Genomic DNA, 26,527 nt, shown 5'->3' on the forward strand with positions numbered 1-26,527 from the left:
TATCCCAGGAACAAAGGCATGAGGATGCTAATTTACACTCTCCTTAGGCAGGAGAAGGCTGTAGGATCATCGGGAATGTGTGTGTGTGTGTGTGTGTGTGTGTGTGTGTGTGTGTGTGTGTGCCTGTTATAGTTACTGTCAATTGACACACCCCTAGACACACTTGGGAAGAGGGAAACTCAATTGAGAGATTACTTCCATCAGACTGGCCTTCGAGGATATCTGGGGACGGGCAGCACTGTCTTGACTGACAGGCTTGGGAGGGCCCAGCCTGATGTGGGCATGTCACCACTGGCCCAGCCTGTTAGGGCCTCTCTTGTTCTGCTTCAGTTCCTGCCTTCAAGCTACTGCCTTGATCTCCCTGGATGATGGACTGTCCCCTCTACGCTGAAACACTCCTCCTCTGCTGCCAGGTCACTTTTGGTCACTGTTTATCCCAGCAACAGAAGGCAAGCTAAAACAGGACCTGTGTGTGTTTAAGGGCATGTGGCCATGCCTACACAGGCAACGGCCTGGGGTGTCCTGCTCTGTCACACTCTGTCTTAGTCCCTTGAGAAAGGGGTCTCCATCTTAACCTGGAATCAGGCTGTTGGCCAGCGAGCTGCATTAGGCTCCTCCCCCCACCTCAGCGCTGATGACATAGGCATGCATGGGGCTAGGCCCAGCCTTTTACATGGTTGCTGGGGGTTCAATCTCAGGTCCTGATGTTTTCTCGGCAAGCATTCTTCCCCACTGGGACATCTGCCCAGCCCAGGAAAGGGCATGTCAAGTGCCTTCTTAAAGAGGAAGCACAACGCTGCTGCAGTTACACCTGCAATGGAGACCAACCGGTTGCTCTGAAGCTTCAGTTGAATTTGGAGTTGTCAGTGTTTACATTGGCCTGAGCCATTCCAGCAGATAGGTAATAGAAAATAACATCTAGGTAGCTCAGGCTGACCTCAGACTTGCCATCCTGCCTCCATTGCCCAAGTGTTGGTGTTACAGGTGAGTACCACAATACCTGCCTAAATAAAATACAGTAGGGTTTATTAGCCAGACAGAGTGATGCATGCCTTTAACCCCAACACTTGTGAGGCAGAGGCAGGGGCAGGGGCAGGGGCAGGGGCAGGGGCAGGGGCAGGGGCAGGGGCAGGGGCAGGGGCAGGGGCAGGGGCAGGGGCAGGGGCAGGGGCAGGGGCAGGGGCAGGGGCAGGGCCAGGGGCAGGGGCAGGGGCAGGGGCAGAGGCTGAAAGACAGAGAGACAAAGAGACAGGCAGAGATAGAGAGGCAGAGAGACAGAGAGACAGAGACAGAGAGAGACAGAGAAGCAGAGACAGAGAGACAGAGACAGAGAGGCAGAGATAGAGAGGCAGAAAGACAGAGAGGCAGAGACAGAGAGGCAGAGAGACAGAGAGGCAGAGGCAGAGAGGCAGAGGCAGAGAAGCAGAGAGGCAGGTAGATCTCTATAAATTATAGGCCAGCCTGGTTCCAGGACAGTCCCAGCTCTATAGAGACAACTTGTCTTAAAAACCAGTATATGATATTTATGCCTTGTTTGTTTTGTTGGAGACACTGTTTTTTGTAGCCCAGGCTACCTTCAAGCTCACTGTATATCTACAGATGACTTTGAACTTCTGATCCTCCTGCCTCCGATTCCTGAATGCTGGGGTTACAGATGTGTGCCATCACACCTTGTTTATGGATTGATAGAGATAGAACCCAGGGCTGAGCAAGCATTCTAACCACTGAGTCACACTCGAGCCCTGGAACTTAGTTATAGGTTGAATTGTGTCCTATCTTCCAACCCCAAAAGGAAAAAGATGTTGGTGCTCTAGCTCCCAGTGCCTTAGAGTGACCATATTTGGAGACTGAGCCAGGAGAGTGGTAATGAAATGAGGTCATGGGATAGTCCTGATCCTGTCTGGCTGTGCCCTTATGACAATGGAAATCTAGACTGAAGGACACAGAAGGGAGACGAAGAGAAGGGCTAGAAGAGGCTCCTGCAGAGCTCTCTGCAAGAACCAGCCTGCTTGCTTCCTCAATTACTGGCATCTGGCCTGCGGAACCCTAGGAAAAGAACTGTCCATAGTAGAGGCTGGGTCCGTGTTACAGTTGACCTCCTTAAGGTCATGGGCACACATGTCAACCCAAGGGATTCAGCTGAATCCCTAGTAGTAAGACGGGATCATCTGCCACAGAAATATAATAAATCTTCCTCGGTTCTGCCCTCTGCCATCCTGTATCATATTGCTATAGAAAGAGGCTTTAACCCTAGGTTCTGGGAGAGCCCATTGGTAGGAACGAGTCCTCTGCTTGAAGTGGCAGCTCAGTGCTGGGATTCTAAGTGTGTGCACCTCACGTGTCATGAGCTCAGTGGACAGCTCAGGCACCTTGCAACTTCTGTTTGAGACAGAGCCTCTCATTGGTCTGAAACTTCACCATATAGAGAGGGCTAGGGAGCCAGCAAGCTCCAAGGATAGCTCTGTCTCTGCCTCCCATCTTGCCGTACAGGCAGGCACCACGGAGCCTGGCTCATGAGCGTGGGCTGTAGGGATCTGATCACAGGTTCTCACATTTGTGAGGCAAGCACCTCTATTCGCCCACTGAATCCTCTCCCCACACCTTGTTTGCTTTTTTGTTGTTGTTTTGTTTTTGAGACAGGATCTAATTAAGTAAGGCTAACCTGGAACTTCCCATCCTACTGCCTCAGCCCCTCCTCTTCTTCCCTCCCCTCCCCCACCCCGCCAAGTAGCTAGGGTGACAGGCCTGCACCATGCCTGGCTCTCACTAAGAGCTTTACCTGCATGGTCTCTCTTAAGCCCCATAAACTCTGACAGGATTGTCAGCTTGCATGGCCCACGCTGCAAGTTCAAACTGCGAGACAGGCAACGCCCCTTGACATCAGCCACGCCCCCACCTCGGATTGGTTGCTGCGGAAGGGGCGGGACACTCAGGGATGGTGGGTGGGACCAATCTCTGGCCGTAAATAAGGTGCCACATGGCACTGGCTGGCGAGGGCAGGAACGGGGAGAAGTGGCGCAGGCGCATCAAGGACGGGCGTAGTCCCGCTCTTTAGCTCTCGCGAGAGGATGGAGGGGGGGGTCTGGCTGGGGGCGGGGCCGCGCCTCAGGCGGAGTTGCTAGCGAGAGGAGGCGATATCGGCTGCAGAATCAGCAGCAACATCAGCAGCGGCGGCGGTGACTAGTGGGCGCTAGGTGAGGAGCGCAGGCTCGAGCGGAGTGAGGGGTGCGTGGGAGTCCCGGGTCCTAGGGTGGGGCGATGGTCCACGGTTTGGGGATGCAGATTCGTATCTCATTCTGCCTGGCTTAGGCAGCTCCCACGTGGTCCCAGGTTCGGATCCCAGTTCTGTCCAGCTGGCTGTGTGACCTTAGCCAAGCGCGCATCTTCTCTGAGCCGTCTTCTTGTGCAGCCCTGCAGAATGCGTGGAAGAAGGTGTGGCCCCTTAGCGGATCTCCTTTGCAGTAGCAGGGGCTGGCTCTGAAGGGGACACCTTCTCAGTTCTGCCTCTAGTTATTTACGAGTCCAGGCGAGAAAGCAATTGTTCAGAGACAATTGCTGCAGTGTTCCGGCGAGACCTTGCAGGAGGCTGTCTCTGAAGCCAGCTTTTGCACCGAGCAAGCACTGGCCTCACATCTCACCCCAGTCTACTGAGCATCCTCCTGCCCTGTGCTTTGCTGCGGGTGCCCCCAGCAGCAGCCTCATGCCTGGTGGGCCACACAGGAAGCCGAGCATTAGTGGCTAACAGTAGGACCTATCTTCTCTTTGGGCTTCTGGCCACGAAGACATCGCTGGCAGACCCTGGGCTCCGCACATCCGCCTGGCTGTCGCACACAGAGCTGTAATGTTTGCACCCTTCTTAAATTATTTATTTTATAAACCCACGCTGCGCTGGGAGCCCCGGAGTTGAATGAGAATGTGAGTCTTCGATTGCTGGGACCCCATAGTGTGGCTACAGGCTTGGTGACATGAGTTAGGTCCCCGTTTCCGAGTGTGAAGGAGAGGAAAAAGATTGTTGGGAAACTGCTGTGTGCAGGGTATGATACTGCAAGTTCTGGAGTCGCCTAAGGCAGAGTGTGGTGCCAGTTCTTGTGAGCTGAGGCAAAAGGACTGCTGTCAGTTTGAGGGCAGCCTGGGCTACAGGGTAAGACTCTGACTTAAAACAAAAATCACAAAAGGGCCTGCCTGCGCCTTCATGTTTAATTTCCTTGCAGATGAGTTGCTGGGATTTGCGACTGAGCTTGTACACTGGTGGTCACTGTTTATTGTCATCTCGTGTTCGTGGGTCTGCATCCTCAGTTTCCTGTTGTATGGGCAAACCACCATATTGGGTGACATGCTGGGAACCATAGTAGCTCAGGTCGTCCTGGTTCAGGTCCACTTGAGTGCCAAGTATATGAGAGATGTTTGCAGTATGCAAAGAGAACGCCAGGAAAGGTGTCACATAACCTGTAATCCTGGCACCCAAGAGGTGAAGGCAGGAGGGTCTACAGTTGAAGGCTAGCCTGGCTTCAAAGAAACTAACCAAACATAAGGAACCCTAAGCATGAAGACTGGAAGCAGCTGAGTCAGGAGACATTGAGCTGATGTGCTCCTGAGGGTTGGGGCCTGTGGGGGAAAGACTGGTTTCTGGAGAGGCAGGTAGGGGGTTTCGTGCATGTCCATGTGTGTGTGCAGGTGCATTGAAGGCCAAAGGATAACACTGGGTGTCATCCTCAGGAATGCCATATCCTTCCTGTGAGACAGACTGCTCTAGAGCTCACCAATTTGGTAAGGCTGGCTGGCCTGAGGTTTGAGGCGCACAGTACTGTATCTGACATTTTTACACTGCGGGTTCTGGGGATCTGGACTCAGGTCCTTGTGCCTGCGTGGCGAGCACTGTACTAACTCTGGGAGGGTGCATTTCTGCTTGAGAAGAGCCCGATGCCCTGCTGGAGCCCAGGTTCCATGGCTGAAAATTGCAGTTGAGGTTTGACGTGAACCAGATCTGTTAGAGGTAAACCCATGATCCTAGAGGAGAGGAAGGGCAGGTAAGTGTGGGGTTTACGGAGATGCAGTGCATGTCATTGAGGGTGTGGCACAGTGGTTAGGGAGGGGGTGCAGAGTCAGAGGTTCCCCAGGGCTTCTCTGGGCAGTGAGGCTCTCTATAGGATTCAGTAAGAACTGAGCAGAAGAAAGAAGTGATGCAAGTCTGGTCCCCACCGTGCTGGGTGCTGGGGGAGGAGAATCTGCAACATTGGGGACCTCCGGCATTCAGGCTTAGCTTCAGGGAGAAGCCGAGAGAAGAGGGGCCGAGAGAAGAGGGGCAGGCAGAAGGGCTGCTCACACTTAGCTGACTATCGACTGTCAGTTCATGGTCATTACCACATGATCACCAGGGCTGGGTGGGGCAGTGATTCTGTTCTAGGAAGGCCAGGCCAGAAAGTACTGTGAGGGAAAACAGTCTGGTTACTCATAAGACTGAAAGAAATCAGGTGGGGAAACACCACACACACATACATACACACACTCACACACTCAGATACACACTCACATACATACATACACATATACTCACACACACACTCACACATATTCACATACACACACAAATTTTTGTTTGGCTGTCTAGTAGCTTGCTCTGTAGTCCAGGCTAGCTTTGAACTCAGAGATCAGCCTGTCTCTGCTTCCCAAGTGCTGGGATTAAAGGTGTGTGCCACCATGTGTGGCTCACTATATAGTTTTTAAAACAGGGTTTCATGTAACCCAGGTTGGCCTCATTTACCTCTGTAGCCGAGGTTGACCCTGCACTCCTTCCTGATCCTACTGCTTCAGCCTCCCAAGTCCTGGGGTTATTGGCATGAGCTGCCATACCTGGTTTATGTGTGCTAGAGATAGAACCCAGAGCTTTATACCGATGAGGTGAGCACCTTACCAGCTGAGCCACACCCCTGGCCCTGGACCACCATTTAAAACAGCTTATATCTTCACTGTCCAGTTATTAAAAGTGTCTAGAATGTGGTGTGTGCCTGTAATCCCTGTACTGGAGAAGTGGAGGCAAGAGGAGCTGAAGGAGGAGGGAGAGATGGAGGAGCTGAAGGAGAAAGAGGAGGAGGAGGAAGGAAGAGGAGGGAGAGATGGAGGAGGAAGGAGGAGGAGAAGGGAGAGATGGAGGAGGAGGAGGGAGAGATGGAGGAGGAGGAAGAGGGAGAGATGGAGGAGGAAGAGGGAGAGATGGAGGAGGAGGAGGAGGGAGAGATGGAGGAGGAAGAAGAGGGAGAGATAGAGGAGGAAGAGGGAGAGATGGAGGAGCTGGATGAGGAGGACCTGGAGCCGAAGGGCTAGCTGTGAGTTTCACACCCGTTTAGTGTGTGCCCCTGCTGATGGCTGTTGCTGGCCCACAGATGTGGCTGGAAATAGCCTGCCCTCTCACATAATACTTCCTGCTTTTAGCCAGTGAGGTTGCAAAAACTATTTAGAAACTCTGAAACTTTCCAAATGGGAAACAGCAGACCCAGTTGCCAGTGGGGGAAGGGCTGCCCTCGAGCATTGAGCTCCCAAGCCTGACCAGCCCACCCATACCACTGGCCTTTCCCTTTGGCCAAGAGGACGCAGGATCTTCTCAGAACTAGAGTAGCCTGGGAGAAAAGACCCACGTGTCACACTGGCCAGTCCCCAGTTGGAACACTCAATTGCCTAGTTTCCAAAGAAACTCATAAATGAGCCAGGCAGTGGTGGCACTCAGGAGGCAGAGGCAGGTGGAGCTCTGAGTTTGAGACCAGCCTGGTCTACAGACTAAGTTTTAGGACAGCCAGGGCTACACAGAGAAACCCTGTCTTGAAAAAACAAACAAAAACCAAAGGTCATAAATAATTAATAATCCTTTACAGGATGAGGTGGGGGCATGGTGGCACGTGCTCTCTGTCTTCTGAGGGCTTGGGAGGTTGAGGTAGGAGGTGAGAGCCAGCCTCTGTTACATAGTGAGACCCTATCTCAAACGCCAGTGAGAAAGGGCCTGGTGGCTCACGTGATCGCAGCACTGGGGCGGCTGATGGGGGGGGGGGGGGGAAAATGATATAGGAAGTTCAGGGCCATCTGCAGCATACCAAGTAGTTTGGGGTTAGCCTGAGCTACATGAGAACCTGTCTCAAAAAGAAATACGTAACAGAAAATTTAGTAGATAGCTCAATGTATAAGAGACTGTGCCAGCACTGGGACCTGAGTTTGGATCCCCTGCACCCACATGAAGCCAAGTATGGCCACACATACCTACAGGTCAATGCTGACAGAAAAGAGGGTGTAGAGACAGGAGGATCCTGAGGCTCACTGGCTAACCATTCTGACTAAATCAGTGAATTCTGGGATTCAGTGAGAATTCTGTCTTAAAAAAATTAAGCAGGGAGTGATTGAGGAAGACACCTCCGTCAGCTACTGCCCGTCACTGCTGGCCGCCACGCTCCAGAACAAAAATAAATATGTAAATAGAAAATTCCTGAGGGGAAAACCTTGTCTCCCTTGAACTCTGTCCTCAGGCAAGAGGGCATAGGCTAGACACTTCATATACTGTCCAAATTTCTCCTGGACTTGAGGGTGACTGGCCAGCTTGTATCCCTATATAAGGTATTGAGCCTGAAAAGAGAGAGTTGGTGGGGGAGGGGGCAGGACAGGGTGTGCCCTGGATGATCAAGAAGAGCTGTGTAGGGAGAGGGGACCAAGGGACCGGCAGGGCACCATGGCCACAGGTGCTGCTGACCCCAGCAGCGCACGGGAGGGGACGGGGAAGGGCTTCAAGGAGACAGAATCTCTCGCACTGGAACAGCTGCAGGGGACTTGACACAGTTGGCAGAGTTTAGGCTGGATTAGTCCTAAGAACATAGAAAACAAAGCAAAGGAAAACACGAGACTGTTATTAGTTCCCGGGAAAATAAACTGTTGTGCGGGAGGGAAGAGGAAAAATAATTACGGTGTCCTGGTAGTCCCAGCTGCGAATAGTCTCTCCATTGCGTGGCAGTGTATGTAAACACCGGGCTGCTGCTCTAATTGGAATCGTGACATGCCTGAGGGGTGGCAGGGGAGGGGACACACTGTGATGTCACCTGCTGAGATGGAAGTCAGAGCTATAAAGCTCAGGACCCAGTGGTAGCTACTGAGTGCTAGCAGGTGCAACAGAAGGAACCGGCAGTCAAAGCCACATATGTGCCAACACTCAGGAGGTGAATGGATTTCTGAGTTTGAGGCCAGCCTGGGCTACTACATAGTGAGACTATATCTTGAGCGTGGGGGCCGGGGGGGGGGACTGAGGTGGAAGCAGCTGTGAGGATGGGAGGAGGAAGGGATACTGGTTGCTAAGGTACTTGGTGGGCTCCGTTCTCATTATAGACAGAAGCCGTCTCCGCTGGTATTGATGTCTTGGGCAAGAAACTTCCTGTGCTTGGCTGGCTTGTGTGCAGCTCTTTGGCTTTCCTGAGTGCATTTTCCCTTATTATTCCCATTGTTCTCCGTATCCTGTCTCAGCTAAGTCGCTTGGTCGTTTGTCAAAGACTCCGTGCTGCCCCTTAGTGCCGTCTTTGTTTCTTTTTCTGTTTTTTTAACATGTATTTTTATTCATGTGTGTGTGTGTCTGTGTGTGTGTGTGTGTCTGTGTACCCACTTGTGTCCAAGTGCTCACAGAAGTCAGAAGGGGATGTTAAATGGCCTGGGCCTTGAGCTACAGGCGGTCATGAGCTGCTTCCTGTGGGTGCTTGGTATTGAACCCAGGTCCTCTGGAAGAGTCCCCACCCCCACCCCTTCCCCTTAACTGCTGAGCCATCTCCTCAGCCCTCACCAACCTTTTTTTCTGAGGCAGTCTTGCTGGAGCTTGCTGTTTTGGCTTGGCTGGCCAGCGTGGCCTCAGGACCCTCCTGTCTCCTACTCACCCCCAGAACTGAGGTTACAGGTATGTGTGTAGACACGCCCAGCTTTTTATATGGGTGAGAGGATTCAAATTCACACCCTCATCTTAGGCAGCAAAGGCTTCCCGCAGAGACATCTCAGTTCCTGCAAAGGGACTTAAAAACCTATTTACAAGTGGAGAGAAGATCAGTGATCCTTCCCCAGCTTCAGAATTAGGATGGCGGAGAATGTCGTCAGTCTTCCTGATGCCTACCTCACGTGGGCTTGGTGCCTTGAGGACGTGCTGTGGCAAATAAGATGGGTCCTCCCTCCCAGAGTTACTTAGTGCAAGTTCTGACAGTCTCCACGGTGCGATGGGTCTGAGATGCAACAGGTCCTGTAGAGACAAGATGGAATATGGCCAGTGACTACGTGGTGAGCAGCGACAGAGTTGGCCACGCAGCTGTGGGATTGTGGGTCCTGGGACCTAACTTTCTGAGGCATGATCAGGAAGGCCTTAGCACAGAGTGAGCTGTGGAGTGCCCCCGAGAGTAGCCGAGCAGAGGGACATCAGTGCATCAATAGCCTGCCCCACTGAGCCACTGCTGATGACAGGGAACCTCTGGCTATACTGGAGTGACCAAGAGGAGAGATGAACCGGCCTGGTCACCACCACAGACAAAGTTAGAATTAGAAGCCAGGGGACACCATGGATCAGAGGACTAGCTACAGAGATGTGTCCTACTTGGCTTTCACCACAGCATCTTGGCAGGAAGGGAAAAGGGTAGAAGCAGGGGGAGGGGTTGGGTCATTGAGCAATACAGTGAGAACCAAGAAAGACCTGGGTAGGTAGAGGAACCTGGGGCCCGGGATATGGAGAGACTGCAAATAAAGTCAACATGGTCTACTGCTGTGTTCTGGAGATAGAACCTTGGCTCACACACATATTCTACCACCGAGCAACACCCCAGCCCCTCACTGGGGGATTCTAGGCAGGGGCTCTACCACTGAGCCACACCCCAGCCCCTCACTGGGTGATTCTAGGCAGGTACTCTACCACTGAGCCACACCCCAGCCCCTCACTGGGGGATTCTAGGCAGGTACTCTACCACTGAGCCACACCCCAGCACCTCACTGGGGGATTCTAGGCAGGGGCTCTACCACTGAGCCACACCCCAGCCCCTCACTGGGGGATTCTAGGCAGGTGCTCTACCACTGAGCCACGCCCCCAGCCCCTCACTGGGGTAGTCTAGGCAGGGGCTCTACCACTGAGCCACACCCCAGCCCCTCACTGGGGGATTCTAGGCAGGGGCTCTACCACTGAGCCACATCCCAGCCCTTCACTGGGGGACTCTAGGCAGGGGCTCTACCACTGAGCCACACCCCAGCCCCTCACTGGGGGATTCTAGGCAGGGGCTCTACCACTGAGCCACACCCCAGCCCCTCACTGGGGGATTCTAGGCAGGGGCTCTACCACTGATCCACACCCCAGCCCCTCACTGGGGGATTCTAGGCAGGGGCTCTACCACTGAGCCACGCCCCAGTCCCTCACTGGGGGATTCTAGGCAGAGACTCTCTCTACTAAGCTATATTTCAAGCTCTCCTTTTTTAGAGACATGGACTTACTATGTAACCTTGGTTGGCCTGGAACTGGTTATGTAGACATCACATTCTGCCTCTGCTGAGATTAAAGTTATGCACCACTATACCCTAGCTACCAGCCCCCTTTTAACTTTTTATTTTGAGACAAAATAAAAACTTGGCTAGGTTACTCAGGCTGTTTTTGAACTCACTGTTTCCCAGGAAGACATTTTTTTTTTTTTTAAAGATTTCTTTATTTTATATATATGAGTACACTGTAGCTGTCTTCAGACACGCCAGAAGAGGGCATCGGATTCCATTACTGATGGATATGAGTCACCATGCGGTTGCTGGGAATTGAACTCAGGACCCCTGGAAGAACAGACAGTGCTCTTAACCACTGATCCATCTCTCCAGCCCCCAGGAAGCTTTATACTTAAATTGTGTTGCATCAGCCTCCTAAGTAGCTGGGGCTTGTGTCAGGCCTGGCCCTAAACAGATCCTAAACTGATCTGGGAACATATCCAGTAGTAATTCGAAGTACCTTTTCTGTGTATTTGAATTGACTGAGCTCTTGTAAGTGAATTCTCTTTAGATCAGGCAACACAACCTTGAGTAGTATACGGAATATTGAAGATGTATTAGCTATGATTCCTGTCTTTGGAGAACTCCCAATTTGGTTTGGAGCTCTTGGCCTGTTAAGCCTTACTGATGTCCTGTGTATTTGAAAGCTGCAGACTAAAGACTCAGAGATCAGGAGAGGGGTGGGGGAGGGAGAGGGATAGAGAAAGAGAGAGAGAAATGAGGATTCATAGCCCCTGTGCCTGAGGCCCAGCTCTGCAGAAGCCATTTGAGGTCAAAGACTAGATTTGAACTTGATGTTCACACTCCCCCTTGTGTGAGTGCATGCCTGCAACCAGATAACAGTCTCAGATAACAGTCCTCAGGTGTTGTCCACCTTGCTTTCGTTCTGGGTCATTTTCTTTATCACTAGCCTGCGGTCATAGATTCAGATAGGCTGGCTGCCAAAGAGCTCCAGGAGCTCCTGGCTCAGCTCTCTCTGCAGGGATTACAGAACCTCACCCGCACAGCTCCTAGCCTTTGACGTGGATATAAGGCTCAAACTGGGGTCTGCACGAGGTCCATTAAAGCTTTTCCTTAGACCACCCCACCCGACTCTGTAACCCAGGCTGCCTTTGAATTCCTCCTGCCTCTCTGCCTCAGCCTTAGTGCTGTGAGCCGGCGTCACCACCACACCCAGTTTGCTCTCGATTTTCATTTGGCATAAATTATTATATCAGTGTGGATGTTTGTTGCATAATTTTATTCACCCGCGCTTTCTGACTTAGGGTGTGGGATTAACGGAAAAGGAAGGATCTGTGTATGTGTTCGTGTGGATTCATGTGAGCGTGGTGTCAGGATTAGAAGGTAATGTTGGATGTCGTGCCTTTCCTTATACCTTAAAAAAAAATGATGTGTATGGGTGATTTGCCTGCATGCATGTTTAGACACCATATGTGCGTAGTGCCCAGGAGACCAGAAGGAAGTGTGGAACCCCCTGATACTGGAGTTAGAAATGGTCCTGAGTTGCCTTGTGGGCTCTGAGTACTGAACCTGGGTCTTCTGAAGGGGCAGCCAGTGCTCCACTGAGCATCTCTCTAGACCCAGCCGTCAGTTTTAAACAGGGTGTCAACATGGTTGCGGTCCACAAGGTAGCTGACCTTTGACTCCTGTTCTCACCTACCATTTGTCCAAGGAGTGCTGGGGTTACACCCTAGTGTGTCTGGTGTTAATAGGTTCTCTTCTCGTCAGGTCCTCATGCCTGTGTGGCAAGTCCTTGATCCACTGAGCTGTCTCCCCATCATCCTAAATGAAGGGTTTTGATAAGCCAGTGAGCCCGAGCCCTGCTGGTTCCAGGCGACTGACCTCATGGTGGGACTTTTAGTGAAGCCATGGTATTAACGGCAGAACTGAACAGCTTGCTGCCCCCCCCAAGATGCTGAAGAGGTGGTTCAGTGGTTAAGAGCACTGACTGAACTGGGCAGTGGTGGCGCATGCCTTTAATCCCAGCACTTGGGAGGCAAAGGCAGGCGGATTTCTGAGTTCTGGCCAGCCTGGTCTACAGAGTGAGTTCCAGGACAGCCAGGGCTACACAGAGAAACCCTGTCTCGAAAAACCAAAAAAAAAAAAAAAAAAAAAAAAAAAAAAAGGCACTGACTGCTATTCCAGAGGACCTGGGTTCAATTCCCAGCACCCACATGGTAGCTCACAACCGTCTGTAACTCCAGGATCTGATGCTCTTACACAGACACATATGACATTCATTCAGGCAGAACATCAACGCACATAAAACAAACCAACCTCAGAGCCATTACACCGAGAAAGCCTACAAACAAGGCCTCTGTACCATATGACTCCATCTACTGTCTAGATGCAGTAAACAGGGCAGATCACCGGGTTGAGCATGAGAGGGTGAGTGTTGGAAGCATCTTACTATTTTTAAGGCAGGGTCTCATGTAACGCACGCTCCTCTCCCTGCTGCCCCGAGCCTCCTAGCGCTGGGAGGACAGACATGCAGCACCATACCCAGCTGGAAATATTAATTGTAGTATATATATGCCAAATCCCATTCAATTACACATTGAGCTACACATTAAACAAGAAGACCGTGTTTTATTGCATGTCAATCATTTCTCAATAAGCCTGTTAAGAAAGCTCAGAGGAGTCCCAGTGACTCAGTTGGGAAGGAATGCCTTCCCACAGGGCTTCTGGAGCCCCAGGGGAGCTGGGAGCTGGGGCTGTCCCCTGACATACCTGTGTCAGACAGTGCCTGGCTTGGCCTCTGTCCCTCCCTCCCTCCCTCCCACCAAAGCACATTGCTGTCTGTCCCTTCACTTTCCCATGCATTTCCCACTGACTTGCAGTGAAGTTTCTGACTGTATGATTAGACAAAGGGACAAACCCCGAGTCCAAGTAGCAAAGTGAATGTTGCTAGTTAGGTAGCTTTCTGCAGAGAAACAGCCAATGCAGGGAGTGTGCGTGCACAAGGAGGATGACTGTATGGACTCGGCTAATGTAAGCCCAGCAGGCAACTCATGCCAATTATCTCAGCTACTTGAGAGACTGAGACCAGGGGATGGCACATTCCAGGACTGTCTGGCTACTTTGGGAGTCCAAAGCCAATATTGGCAATTTAGGAGACTTTGTATCAAAAATGAAAATGAAAAAAAAAAAAGAGAGAGAGAGAGAAAAGTTCAGTAGTAGAGCCCCTACCTAGAATCCTCCAGTGAGGGGCTGGGGTGTGGCTCAGTGGTAGAGCCCCTGCCTAGAATCCCCCAGTGAGGGGCTGGGGTGTGGCTCAGTGGTAGAGCCCCTGCCTAGAATCCCCCAGTGAGGGGCTGGGGTGTGGCTCAGTGGTAGAGCAACTGCCTAGAATCCCCCAGTGAGGGGCTGGGACGATAGGGTACATTTCTAGCATCCATGAATCTCTGGGTTCTGTCCCCAGCGCTACAAAGAAGCTGGAACAAAGAGAAAAGGAAAGAGAATGAGAGAGCTGGGGTAAGGGAGATTGAGATTGTCTCAGTGATAAGGCCAAGAAGTATAGGCTCAGATAGCAGAGTCCCAGTTAAAGACAGCCACATGGAGAACAAGTCACCTTGCTTTGACCTTTGTAAGTTCTTTGCATTTCATAATGAACTTTGTTTTACAAATATGTCAATTTTTATAACAAGCCTGTTGGGATTTTGGTTGATATTATTGTTCTATTCTGGTATGAGCTGGATAGAGGAGGTCCACTGCATTGGTCAGGGCAATCTGCTTTTTTTTTTTTTTAAGGACAGGTTTTCTCTATGTAGACCAGGCTAGCCCAGGACTCACTGAGATCCACCTGCCTCTTGAGTACTGGGTTTAAAGGTGTGCACTGCCATGTCCTGCCAATCTAGTATGCACACATAAGTGTGCTTATACATGTGTGCTTGTACACGTATACACACACGCGCACGCGCACATGCAAACACATGTAATGAAATTGAACCTAGGGTATTTTGTGTGGTAGGTGAGCACCCTGCCATTGGACTACATTCTCAGCTCTTTTATTTTCCCTTCCCTTTCTTTTCCTTCCTTCATTCCTTCTCTTTCTTTCTGTCTGTCTGTCTGTCTGTCTTCCTTCCTTCCTTCTCTCTCTCTCTCTCTCTCTCTCTCTCTCTTTCTTTCTTTCTTTCTTTCTTTCTGAGACAGGATCTCTCTATGTCACCCAAGCCACACCTCCAACCTGTAATCCTCCTGCCTCATCATCATGGCACTGCTAGGATGACAGGTGTGTCCACCAGTCCCAGCTGTAGTCTTAGTTTCCCCATTTGAACGTTCATCTCGTCCACCTTCATGCACACACTCAGAATGACCATGTGTGTTGTGTCTGTGTCTATGTGTGTTAAGTGTTTGTTAGTGATGGGGGAGGTTGGGATGTTGCAGGTCCGGAGCCTAATTCCAGTTTATCTTGAACAGTCTTTGACTGCCTTAGTAGTCATTTGTTGCCCACCTCTGTCTGACCCGAAAGCCTCTTGACTAGCAGGCAAACCTTTCACATGGACAGACAGACACCTTAGCTCCCCCAGCCAGAGAGCTGACAGTGTCGTCAGCATCTGAGGCCTGCGGCAGAGATCTCTTTAATTTGCTGTGACCGCCTACATGATGTTTCCGCCAGTGTTTGAAAGGCATCTTACTCTGTGACTGTCTTTGCTCTCTTACTATTAATGACTTCAAACTGTTACCACATTGGAACATGGAATCTGGGGTAACCTACATCCATGCCAGGGCCTGGTCACTCCTTTAGGCTCAGAATAAACTATTTTGTCCCCTGTGAGATGAGAGTTGTGTTTTTCTGGTTGATACACTTCACCCACTGAGCCATCTCCACAGTCGCAGAATAGCCTTTGGCTAAATATCTGGGCTTCCAGTGGTCTGGTCCTGTTGACAGACAAAAGGAACCTCCCCTGTCATTTAACTTTCTTGCCTGATGGTCCTGAGTCTGAAAAACAGAGCCCACCCTTTATGGGAGTATGACTGTGCTTGCGCCCTCACTCCCAGCTATGGTGACTAATGTGCCCTGGCCACCTGGCTCTTCATGTTCGCGTGAAGTGTGATTTGAAACAGTCGAGCACCAACATGGCGCCCGCCTGCTGGCTGGCTGGCTTGACTGTTCCATTGTGTTATTTATGTGGTGGGTGAGAGAAGTATCTGGTAGCCATGTTGCAGGCAACTGCACCTCCCTGACTGTTGTGTTTGGTGTTGAACCTGACCCGGTTATCCGAACACTTAGGAGCACATGGGACCCAGACCTGTGAAAGTCTCCAGGCTGAGCATCTGGGTGAGACCCAGTGTCTGAGGTGTCCTGCTGACAGCTGAGCCCTGGTCCCACAGCTGTTGCAAGTCTACCTGATGGCAGGTCCTTTTGCCATCCCATCCCACCCTGCGGCCTGCTCCCCCTGCTTCAGAGCATACGGGGCCCTGTGTTGACTGCTGTTTTGAAAGAGTTGGAGATTTTGGATTTGAAAATAACACCCTTATTTTTTAAATGGAAAATTACTCTCTGAGGTCATTTGTGGTCCCTGACTGTTTTTGAGGCCAGCAGGGACCATGGCTGTGGTTCTCTGCCTCACCACTCTCCGCTGACTCCCCAACTCTCACAGAAGGCAGCATAGCATCCCCCCCATGTGTCTGGAAACAAGGCTAGACATTCCTAGATCACAAACTACTTGAAAACGAAACAAAACAAAGCCGGTTGGTGGTGGTTCTGACCTGGCAGGCCTTTTCCTCTCCTTTGCTGCTGTTCCTGCAGTCCTGGGAGTTGTGACTTTAAAGTGGCAGTGCGGGCCCCTTCAAAGAGCTGCTGACACAGAACGCTTTCCTGTGTGCAGTGACTCAGTTCTGGAACTGCTGTTTAGTGGTTTGTCTGAGGTCAGACAGGCTAAGAGAGGCCTCCTTGATGTTGAAAATGAACCCGGGCCTCTCGGACTGGAAGGTGAGTGTGTCTTAGTGGACAGAGCCCACAGGTTTGTCACCTTTGAGAGGGACTGTAGCTGGCCCAGGTCTGGCTGTGTGTGGACTCATTGTTCTACCAGGACAACTTCAAAGCTGGATGAGGGAACAATGGGGTTTGGCTATCCAAAGGGAATCTTTGGATAGGGATATAGCTCAGTGGTAGAGCCCCTGCCTAGAATCCCCCAGTGAGAGGCTGGGGTGTGGCTCAGTGGTAGAGCCTTTGCCTAGAATCCCCCAGTGAGGGGCTGGGGTGTGGATCAGTGGTAGAGCCCCTGCCTAGAATCCCCCAGTGAGGGGCTGGGGCGTGGATCAGTGGTAGAGCCTCTGCCTAGAATCCCCCAGTGAGGGGCTGGGGTGTGTCTCAGTGGTAGAGCCTCTGCCTAGAATCCCCCAGTGAGGGGCTGGGGTGTGGCTCAGTGGTAGAGCCCCTGCCTAGAATCCCCCAGTGAGGGGCTGGGGTGTGGCTCAGTGGTAGAGCCCCTGCCTAGAATCCCCCAGTGAGGGGCTGGGGTGTGACTCAGTGGTAGAGCCCCTGCCTAGAATCCCCCAGTGAGGGGCTGGGGTGTGGATCAGTGGTAGAGCCCCTGCCTAGAATCCCCCAGTGAGGGGCTGGGGTGTGGCTCAGTGGTAGAACACCTGCCTAGAATCCCCCAATGTGCTACTGGAGGTTTGGCTCAGCTAGAGAATGCTTGCCTGTTGTATGCGAAACCCCTAGTTTCAGCCTCAGTGTGGCATTAGAGGGTAACTCTGAGATTTAGTACCATGTCTTACTTCCTCTAAGAATCCAGATGGGACTTATTAACAGACCTATTTTCTTTTCTTTTCTTTTTTTTTTTTTTTTTTAAGATTTATTTATTTAATTTATATGAGTACACTGTCACTCTCTTCAGACACAACAGAAGAGAGTATCAGATCCCATTACAGATGGTTGTGAGCCACCATGTGGTTGCTGGGAATTGAACTCAGGACCTCTGGAAGAGCAGCCAGTGCTCTTAACTGCTGAGCCATCTCTCTAGTCCTCCAAACCTAATTTCATGCATATCTTCATTCCAAATTTTGTTTGTTTGAAAGACTTACTTATTTTACAGATGAGAAATTTGCATGCATGTATGTCTGGGTACCATATATGTGCCTGGTGTCCACGGAGGCCAGAAGATGGTGTCAGGTCCCCTAGAACTGTAGTTCCAAGGCAGTTGTGTCCTGTAGGTGCTGGAAAACAAACTCTGGTCCTGTGCAAGAGCAGCTAATGCTCTTAACCGCTACCGTCTCTCCAGCCCGCCGTCCCACGTTTTAAATAAGCAGGTCTGTGAGCACTGAGACGTTGGAACATCGTTATGCATCCTAGTGCATGAGTGAGGAGTGGCTTCCACAGTCCACTTGGCTCTGTAGCAGGCTTAATACTTGAAGTATTTATGGACAGGGTGTGACATGGAGTCCAGTCTAGCCTGAGCTCACAGTCCTTTATCTCAGTACATGGGGCATCACCATCCTTGCCTAAAAACTAGGTTTTTGTCTCATTGATTTCTTTATTTTACCTGTCTCCTGGTTTACCGATTTCTGTTCTAGCCCTTATTGTCTTTCCCTGCAGAGGTTGTGAGAGTTGGGAGCTTTTAATCTATATAAATAGATATTTACTGTTTATAAATATTATTATCTATTATTTATATAAATTATATAAGTAGATAATAGATATTATAAGTTATTATCAATTTATCTATATAAATAGATAACTACTTGTTTTTGTTCGCTTGCTTGTTAGACAGGGTTTCACGATGTGCATCAGCCTGGACTTGAACTCATGGAGGTCCTCTCACCTCTGCTGGAATTGCAGGCATGTGCCACCACACCTGGCAGAGTTTAGACCATTGATCTGTGGTCTCCCCTTTCCAGTGCCTCGAGCCCTGCTAGCTTAGGGTCCGTGGGTTTCAGTGTGTTGTATTCTCACTTTTCATTCAGTCCGATGTCCTTTTAAGTCTTTCCTTTAAGAGGCTGAGGTGGCTCCTCTGTGGGTAGTGTTAGCTGTGTAGGTGTGATGCGTTTGACTCCCCAGAACCCACATAGAAAGCCGGATGCCGCGCTGTGTATCTAATACAGCATTCCTAAGGCAGACCAGGAGGCAGAGAGGGAAGAGCTGGCCTGAAGCATTGGTAATAAACATAACGGCTGGACTAAGAGATGGAGGGAGGGGAAGACCGACTGCAGAGAAGTTGTCCTTTGACTTCTACCTGTGTGTTCTGATGGTGCATGCCCCCGCCCCATGTATGCTACCATGCATGGGCTTAAAAAATTCTTTCGAGGCTTCCCATCTTCCCCCAAGCACTGAGCAGATCCCGGGCTACACCTCTGCACTCAATCTCACAGAACCCAGAGGAAGCGGGGCTCCCAGGAGCTCTAATCCCGGCAGTATTTTAGGTAAGGAGACAGCAACACCCGCCCCAAACAGGGAGTAACTGGGACCTAGGAATTCACTCCTGGCCGGGAGCACAGGTTCATTCCAGTCTGCGCCCGAGGACTGACCAGATCTTGAGCCTCAGTTCTAACCCCAGCAGCAATACCCACCCCAAACAGTTCTGACACAACCAAGATAATAGGAAAGACAGGATCCAGTCAGAGACAGGGCAGGTAGCACTAAGGAGATCCAGATGGCAAAAGGCAAGCACAAGAACATAAGCATCAGCAACCCAGGGTACTTGGCATCATTAGAATCTAGTTTTCCCACACAAGAAAGTCCTGAATTCCCTGTATCACTAGGAAAGCAAGATTCAGATTTAAAATCCCTTCTAATGATGATGATAGAGGACTTTAAGAAAGATATAAATAACACTCTCAAAGAATTTGAGGAGAACACAGGTAAACAGGTAGAAGCCCTTAAAGAGGAAACACAAAAATCCCTTAAAGAATTACAAGATAACACAACCAAACAGGTGAAGGAATTGAACAGAACCACCCAGGATCTAAAAATGGAAGTAGAAACAATAAAGAAATCACAAATGGAGACTACCCTGGAGATAGAAAACATAGGAAAAAATTCTTTTGAGGCCAAGATGGCTGGCAAATTGAAACTAGTCTAGCCCATGTAGTGAGGCACTATCTCAAAGAACAATCAATAACAAAAATTCTCTAGCCCAGAGGTTTAAAAGAGGGCCATTTGATTCCCAAGTATTGGAAGATTTCCCTTTCTGATATTGAGATCTAGTTTTTACTCTATTATAACCAAAGAATTCTGAACGACTTTAGTTCTCTTAACTGTGTCTACGCTTGGCCTACTGTGTCGAATGCTTTGTTGCTCTGAAGGGAAAAAGTGAATTCCACTGTATCAGGAAGCATTCATCTGTCAGCTTCATCCTGGCCTGTGATTCTCTTAGTTATCAAGACTGGAATGTCAGGGCTGGAGAGATGGCCCAGTAGTCGGGGTGTGCTGCTCTCACAGAGGACCCTAGTGAGGACTGGAGAGATGGCCCAGCAGTCAGGGTGTGCTGCTCTCACAGAGGACCCTAGTGAGGACTGGAGAGATGGCCCAGCAGTCAGGGTGTGCTGCTCTCACAGAAGACCCTAGTGAGGACTGGAGAGATGGCCCAGCAGTCAGGGTGTGCTCCTCTCACAGAGGACCCTAGTGAGGACTGGAGAGATGGCCCAGCAGTCAGGGTGTGCTGCTCTCACAGAGGACCCTAGTTTGGTTCCCAGCAACCACATCAGTTCTCATATCTACCTGTGACTCCAGCTTTAGGGGCTCAGAAGACATCTGCATTTGAATGCAGATACCCACACAGACAGACAGACACACAAATACGTGTAATCAAACAAAATCAAATGTAAAGACAAGAATGGGATGTTCAAGTCTCCAAGTATAATTGTGGATCCTCACTCCCAAACATACCTTAAAAATACAGTTTAAGCCGGGCAGTGGTGGCGCACGCCTTTAGTCCCAGCACTTGGGAGGCAGAGGCAGGCGGATTTCTGAGTTCGAGGCTAGCCTGGTCTACAGAGTGAGTTCCAGGACAGCCAGGGCTACACAGAGAAACCCTGTCTCGAAAAACAAACAAACAAACTATATATATATATTGGGGGAGAGGGGTGGGAAGAGAGGGTCTTATGTAGCTCAGGTTATCCTCAGACTTACTATGTAGACCAGGATGACCCCAAATTTCTGATCCTCCTGCCTCCACCTCCTGAGTACTCAGATCATAGGCATGTGCCACCACAACTAGTTTTATGCAGTTCTGGGAATAGAATCCAGGTCTCAGTATCTGCTAGCTGAACTACATCCCCAGTCTGAATTTTTGCTTTATGTATTTTGAAGCTATACTGTGTGATACATACGTGTTCGCGGTTATTATGTCTCCTTTGTGGGTTGAATTTTCTGTGATGATGTAACATCTTTCCTTTTCTTGAGTTCTGAAGTTTTCTTCTTCATCTGCTAGTAATATAACTGCTTCTGCTTGCTTTTGGTTAGTGTTTGTATGACTAATATTTTCTGTCCCATTGGAAAGGAATGAAGAAAGTGGAGTGACAACCAGCTCTGCCTTCATCTCCTCTGTCCAGCCTACTCGGTGCCGTGGAGGTGAGAGTAAAGGTGGAACTCAGGCCCCCTCTGGGTCTTGCTTTGAGATAGGCATGGAGTCAGTTTGGCTAATCCCACTTCACACCATCTAACCAGCTCCTCCTAGCAGTTGACTCCAGGTTGGGTCAAAGCCCAGTACCAGGCCAGCATGCTGACAGTCGCAGTACCTCTTGTCCCTGTGGATAGATGTTAGAGATCAACTTCCTGCTTGGGCCCCATGGTTGCCACCTGGAACTTGGATGTGAGTGGGAATGGAGTATCTGCTTTGCCGCTGTGAGGGGCGGTCTCCCAGGAGACCCTGCTGCGCTCTCCCTTTGGTGCTGAGCTTAAGTGGGATGGATGTTACTGGACCTGTCACCAAGCTACTGTGAGCATGACCGTGGTCTCTCATGGGACAGATGCACTTCCTTGGGGACCACTGATCACGCTTTGGAACCTAGGAACCAGATTGCTCACCCCTGGTATGGCTTTAGGCTCATCTGGGCACTCTGATTACCCACATGTGGCCAGTCTGTGCTAGCGGCAAGTCACTTTACTGATGTCCCACTGCATGCTGCACAGGGCCTGGCTTAGCTGTGCTTACTCTGTCTGAGAATGCAGTGTGGAAGGGTTTTAGGAGAAGAGTGGTTTGGGCAGCTTTAGCCTCCTGGTGATGGAAGTTCATGGCAACCTCCTTTCCTTCCTCCTTGGCATCTCCTTGAGTGGTTAGTTTCTGGGAAACCCTTTTCTTTCCTTTCTGTTTTTTTTTTTTTTTTTTTTAATTATTTTATTATAAGATGTATTTTATGTGTCTGTGTGTATATGTGAGAGAAGCTGTGTGCGGGCAGAGGTATACAAAGGCTGGCAGCCATAGATCAACCGCAGGCATCATCCTCAGAACCATCGTCTTGGGTTTGTATGTGGGTGTATGTGAGTGTGTATTTGTGCAGGTGCACGTGTGTGTAGGATGTGTGTGCAGGTCAGAGGTCAACCGCAGGCATCATTCCCTTGGGGCTATGTACCTTCTCTTTTGAAACATGTCTCTCTCTGGGGCATGAGACTTGCCCACTAGGCTAGCCAGGCTAGCCAGCGTAGCCCAGGAATCCTCCTGACTGTCTCTGCATCTCCAGGGCTGAGATTACAAGCACACACCTCCACACTGGCTTTCATTTGTTTGATTGGGTTGGGGTGGGATGGGAGTGGTTTGTAGATAGGGTGTCTCTGTATAGCCCTGGCTGTCCTAAAACTCATTGTAGGGACCAGGCTGGCCTCAAATTCAGAGACCCACCTGCTTCTGCCTCCTAAGTGCCACCACACTACATTTATTTTCTGTTTTTTTTGTTTTGTTTTGTTTTGTTTTGTTTTTTGAGACAGGGTCAAAAACAAACAAACAAACAAACAAAAACAAAAAAGAAGCTGGGCAGTGGTGGCGCACACCTTTAATCCCAGCACTTGAGAGGCAGAGGCAGGCCGATTTCTGAGTTTGAGGCCAGCCTGGTCTACAGAGTGAGTTCCAGGATAGCCAGGGCTACACAGAGAAACCCTGTCTCGAAAAACAAAACAGAGAGCGAGAGCGAGAGCGAGAGCGAGAGAGAGAGAGAGAGAGAGAGAGAGACTTAGAGAGACTGAGACTCTCTACACAGTCCTGGCTGTCTTGTAATTTACTGTGTAGACCAGGCTGGCCTCCAACTCATAGAGATCTGCCTACCTCTGCCTCCCTGGTGTTAGGATCAAGGGTGTCACCAATGTGCCTGGCCACACCTGGATGAATCGGATTCTGAGGCTCTAACTTGGGCTCTCATGTTTTCACTATAAACTCTCTATCCACTGGGACATCTGGCTATCCCTTTAAGCTTTTTCATCGCAGGGACAAAAAGGTCTCTACTTACTTTGGTGACACCCCAAGATGGAGTAACTGAAGCCCCAACCAGAATTTACACAGTTAGGCTAGAGGCAGGACATGCAAGTGGGCTGGTTGATTGGGGGTGGGGGGAGAAATCCCACCACCGAAAGCCCTGCATGTGGGAGAACAGTCCGTGTTCTTCTGAACCTCTAACCTCGTGTGTTCTGGCCTCTGCAGGTCCATCTCCCAGCACCATGTCCCAGCTGAACACAAGGCTGAAGTAAAGGGCCAGGTGTGGGCCCTGCCCAGGGCAGCATGACCAAGCCGCGGCTCTTCCGGCTGTGGCTGGTACTAGGGTCGGTCCTCATGATCCTTTTGATCATTGTATATTGGGACAACGTAGGCACTGCCCACTTCTATCTGCACACGTCCCTGTCCAGGCCACACATCCTAGAACCCCTTCCCACCCAGGGGCTGGTCGAGGAGGACTTGTTCACTTCCGATGTGGGCGAGTTTTTGGATACACTCCTTAGTTCTGACACGAAGCACAACGACCTTTCTAGGAGAAAAAGTGAGCAACCCCAGGCGCTCACCCCCAGCAAGCCAGTCTTGAGCCACATGGAGGAGAACGTGAGAGGCTACGACTGGTCCACCCATGATGCCCAGCAGAACCCAGACCGGGACAGGCAGCAGGCCGAGAGGAGGAGCCTGTTGAGAGACTTCTGTGCCAACGCCAGCCTGGCATTCCCCACCAAGGACCGCTCTTTTGACGACATCCCCAACTATGAACTGAACCACCTGATCGTGGACGACCGCCACGGCATCATCTACTGCTACGTGCCCAAGGTGGCCTGCACCAACTGGAAGCGTGTGATGATCGTGCTAAGCGAGAGCCTGCTGGACCGGGGCAGCCCCTACCGAGACCCCCTGGACATCCCCCGGGAGCACGTGCACAACACCAGCACGCACCTCACCTTCAACAAGTTCTGGCGCCGCTACGGGAAGTTCTCCCGTCACCTCATGAAGGTCAAGCTGAAGAAGTACACCAAGTTCCTGTTCGTGCGCGACCCCTTCGTGCGCCTCATCTCGGCCTTCCGCAGCAAGTTCGAGCTGGAGAACGAGGAGTTTTACCGCAAGTTCGCGGTGCCCATGCTCCGGCTGTACGGCAACCACACCAGCCTGCCCGCCTCGGTGAGCGAGGCTTTCAGCGCCGGCCTCAAGGTCTCCTTCGCCAACTTCATCCAGTACCTCCTGGACCCACACACGGAGAAGCTGGCGCCTTTCAACGAGCACTGGCGACAGGTGTACCGCCTCTGCCACCCGTGCCAGATAGACTATGACTTCGTGGGGAAGCTGGAGACCCTAGACGAGGATGCAGCCCAGCTCCTGAGGTCCCTCAAGGTAGACTCCCAGCTCCACTTCCCTCCCAGTTACCGGAACAGGACGGCCAGCAGCTGGGAGGAAGACTGGTTCGCCAACATCCCCCTGGCTTGGAGGCAACAGCTCTATAAACTCTACGAGGCCGACTTTGTTCTCTTTGGCTACCCCAAGCCAGAAAACCTGCTCAGGGATTGAGCTCCCATAATCCCTCAGGCTGCCCCAGTAAACTGAATGACTGTCCCATGAGGCGGTCCTTTGAGGATGGGACCTTGTGGCCTCCTGGGTTCTCTCCTGGCTTCCTTTCCTTCTTCCTGGTGTGACAGGCAGAGGATGCCACGTCTTTCCCCTCTGGAGACCATGGTACAACCGAGACCCAAGCACCTCACTCTCCAGAGTTTTGCACCATCCCCACCCCCACCCTTTTGCAATCTGGATTTGTTTACTCCACGGCCCGTATTCATGGAACACTGTGTTAATACTGTTTTCTAAGATTAATATATTTCAGATATATTTAATACGAAAGTGGGAGGAAGCTGGAGTAAAGTGTAGCGCCCGCACCCTGGCTTTCCTGTGGTTCTTTGGGTTAGGCCGGGGGCTCATGGGATAGACGAGTCTCACTCCTCCCCTGGAGGTGGACCACCTCAAAAGCCTCTTCACTGGAGAAGAGCCTAAATGTGAAGCTGGCTGTTTTAGATGGGGGTGGGGTGGGGTGACTGTAACAAAGTCCCTGAGGTTCAGTAATTGTTAAGGGCCTGGCACTAGCACCAGCTTCTGTAAGACCGTCGGACAGGAGGCTGGGATGTGTGCAAGGAGTGATCTCACCATACAGGAAGCAGTGTGGCTGAGTCTCACCTCCTGAGAGCCTGGGCTCCTTCAGCTTCAGACTCCCCTAATCCCCTGAGAACAAGTTCCAACACCTAGACCCCCTAGGGGACATACCCGGACTATCCAGCCCAGCCATCACAGGCTTTTAAAGAATTATTTTTAAATAACTAATTATTTTCAATATTTACTTATTTTTAAATAATTATTTTTTTTTAAATTATTTATATGTACGGGTGTGTTTTGCCTCTATGTATGACTGTGTACCACATGTATGGAATACCCATAGAGGCTAAAAGGGGGTGTTGGATCCCCAAGGATTCAGTTTGAGAGGGTTGTGAGTGTCCTGTCCTCTGGGAGAGTAGGCAGTGTTCTTTACCACTGAGATGTCACTCCAGCTCCTTGGCCTTTATTCTTAGGAGAAGCAGGTGCACCCTTTGAGTGTGAAAACCCTAATGTCAGCATAGGTGTCTGAGGAGACCAGAAGAGAGTGTTGAAACTCTTGTGAGCTGCCTGATGGGGGTGCTAGGAATTGAACCCAGATCCTCTGGAAGAACAGCTGGTACTCCTAACCACTGAGCCATCTCTTCAGCCCCAGAGCCCTATTACGAAGTGATGCATTTGAAAAGGGGAAGCGGAGATAAATCTTCAGGGATCCCTACTGAAATGGCATTGAAAACAAATTGTTTTCAGGTCAGAACCTCAGAGCAAAGCCAAGTCTCCACCCCAGCTCTTCCTTTAAGCCAGGTGTTCAAGCCTAGTGACTTAAGCCTGGTATCCCTGTTACTTGGAATCAAAGTTTAAGGCCTGCTTGGGCTGCAGTGTGAGTTCAAGGCAACTCAGTGAAATCTTATCTCAAAACTTGAAAAAGGGCTTAGTGATAGAGTACTACCCTCCAATGAGGGGCTGGGGTGTGGTTCAGTGGTAGAGCCCCTGCCTAGAATCCCCCAGTGAGGGGCTGGGGTGTGGCTCAGTGGTAGAGCCCCTGCCTAGAATCCCCCAGTGAGGGGCTGGGGTGTGGCTCAGTGGTAGAGCCCCTGCCTAGAATCCCCCAGTGAGGAGCTGGGGTGTGGCTCAGTGGTAGAGCACCTGCCTAGAATCCCCCAGTGAGGGCCTGGGGTGTGGCTCAGTGGTAGAGCCCCTGCCTAGAATCCCCCAGTGAGGGGCTGGGGTGTGGCTCAGTGGTAGAGCCCCTACCTAGAATCCCCCAGTGAGGGGCTGGGGTGTGGCTCAGTGGTAGAGCCCCTACCTAGAATCCCCCAGTGAGGGGCTGGGGGCATGGCTCAGTGGTAGAGCCCCTGCCTAGAATCCCCCAGTGAGGGGCTGGGGTATGGCTCAGTGGTAGAGCCCCTATCTAGAATCCCCCAGTGAGGGGCTGGGGTGTGGCTCAGTGGTAGAGCCCCTGCCTAGAATCCCCCAGTGAGGGGCTGGGGTGTGGCTCAGTGGTAAAGCACCTGTATAAAGTCCCTCCATGA

The 26,527-nt window shown here is 50.9% G+C and overlaps 1 protein-coding gene across 5 annotated transcripts; it reads left to right on the forward strand.

Annotated features, from left to right (window-relative positions):
- Nucleotides 1-3,078: 3,078 nt before the first annotated feature.
- Chst12 (carbohydrate sulfotransferase 12) lies at nucleotides 3,079-24,787 on the forward strand. 5 transcript variants are annotated; one of them, XM_076923518.1, is made up of 3 exons: nucleotides 3,089-3,194; nucleotides 20,958-21,028; nucleotides 23,088-24,787. In XM_076923518.1, exon 3 carries the CDS (start codon nucleotides 23,166-23,168, stop codon nucleotides 24,423-24,425), a length of 1,260 nt encoding a protein of 419 aa, XP_076779633.1. In that variant the 5' UTR covers nucleotides 3,089-3,194; nucleotides 20,958-21,028; nucleotides 23,088-23,165; the 3' UTR covers nucleotides 24,426-24,787. The 5 variants fall into 5 exon arrangements, with proteins under 5 accessions (XP_076779632.1, XP_076779633.1, XP_076779636.1 ...); XM_076923520.1 differs by lacking the exon at nucleotides 3,089-3,194 and adding an exon at nucleotides 3,898-3,915; XM_076923519.1 differs by lacking the exon at nucleotides 3,089-3,194 and adding an exon at nucleotides 16,277-16,447.
- The last annotated feature ends 1,740 nt before the right edge of the window (nucleotides 24,788-26,527 follow it).

Source organism: Arvicanthis niloticus, chromosome 24 (assembly GCF_011762505.2).
Source record: "Arvicanthis niloticus isolate mArvNil1 chromosome 24, mArvNil1.pat.X, whole genome shotgun sequence".
NCBI lineage: Eukaryota > Metazoa > Chordata > Mammalia > Rodentia > Muridae > Arvicanthis > Arvicanthis niloticus.

Coding starts and splice junctions, on each gene's coding strand:
- Chst12 (XM_076923517.1), top strand. CDS start 23,166: ATGACCAAGCCGCGGCTCTTCCGGCTGTGGCTGGTACTAGGGTCGGTC.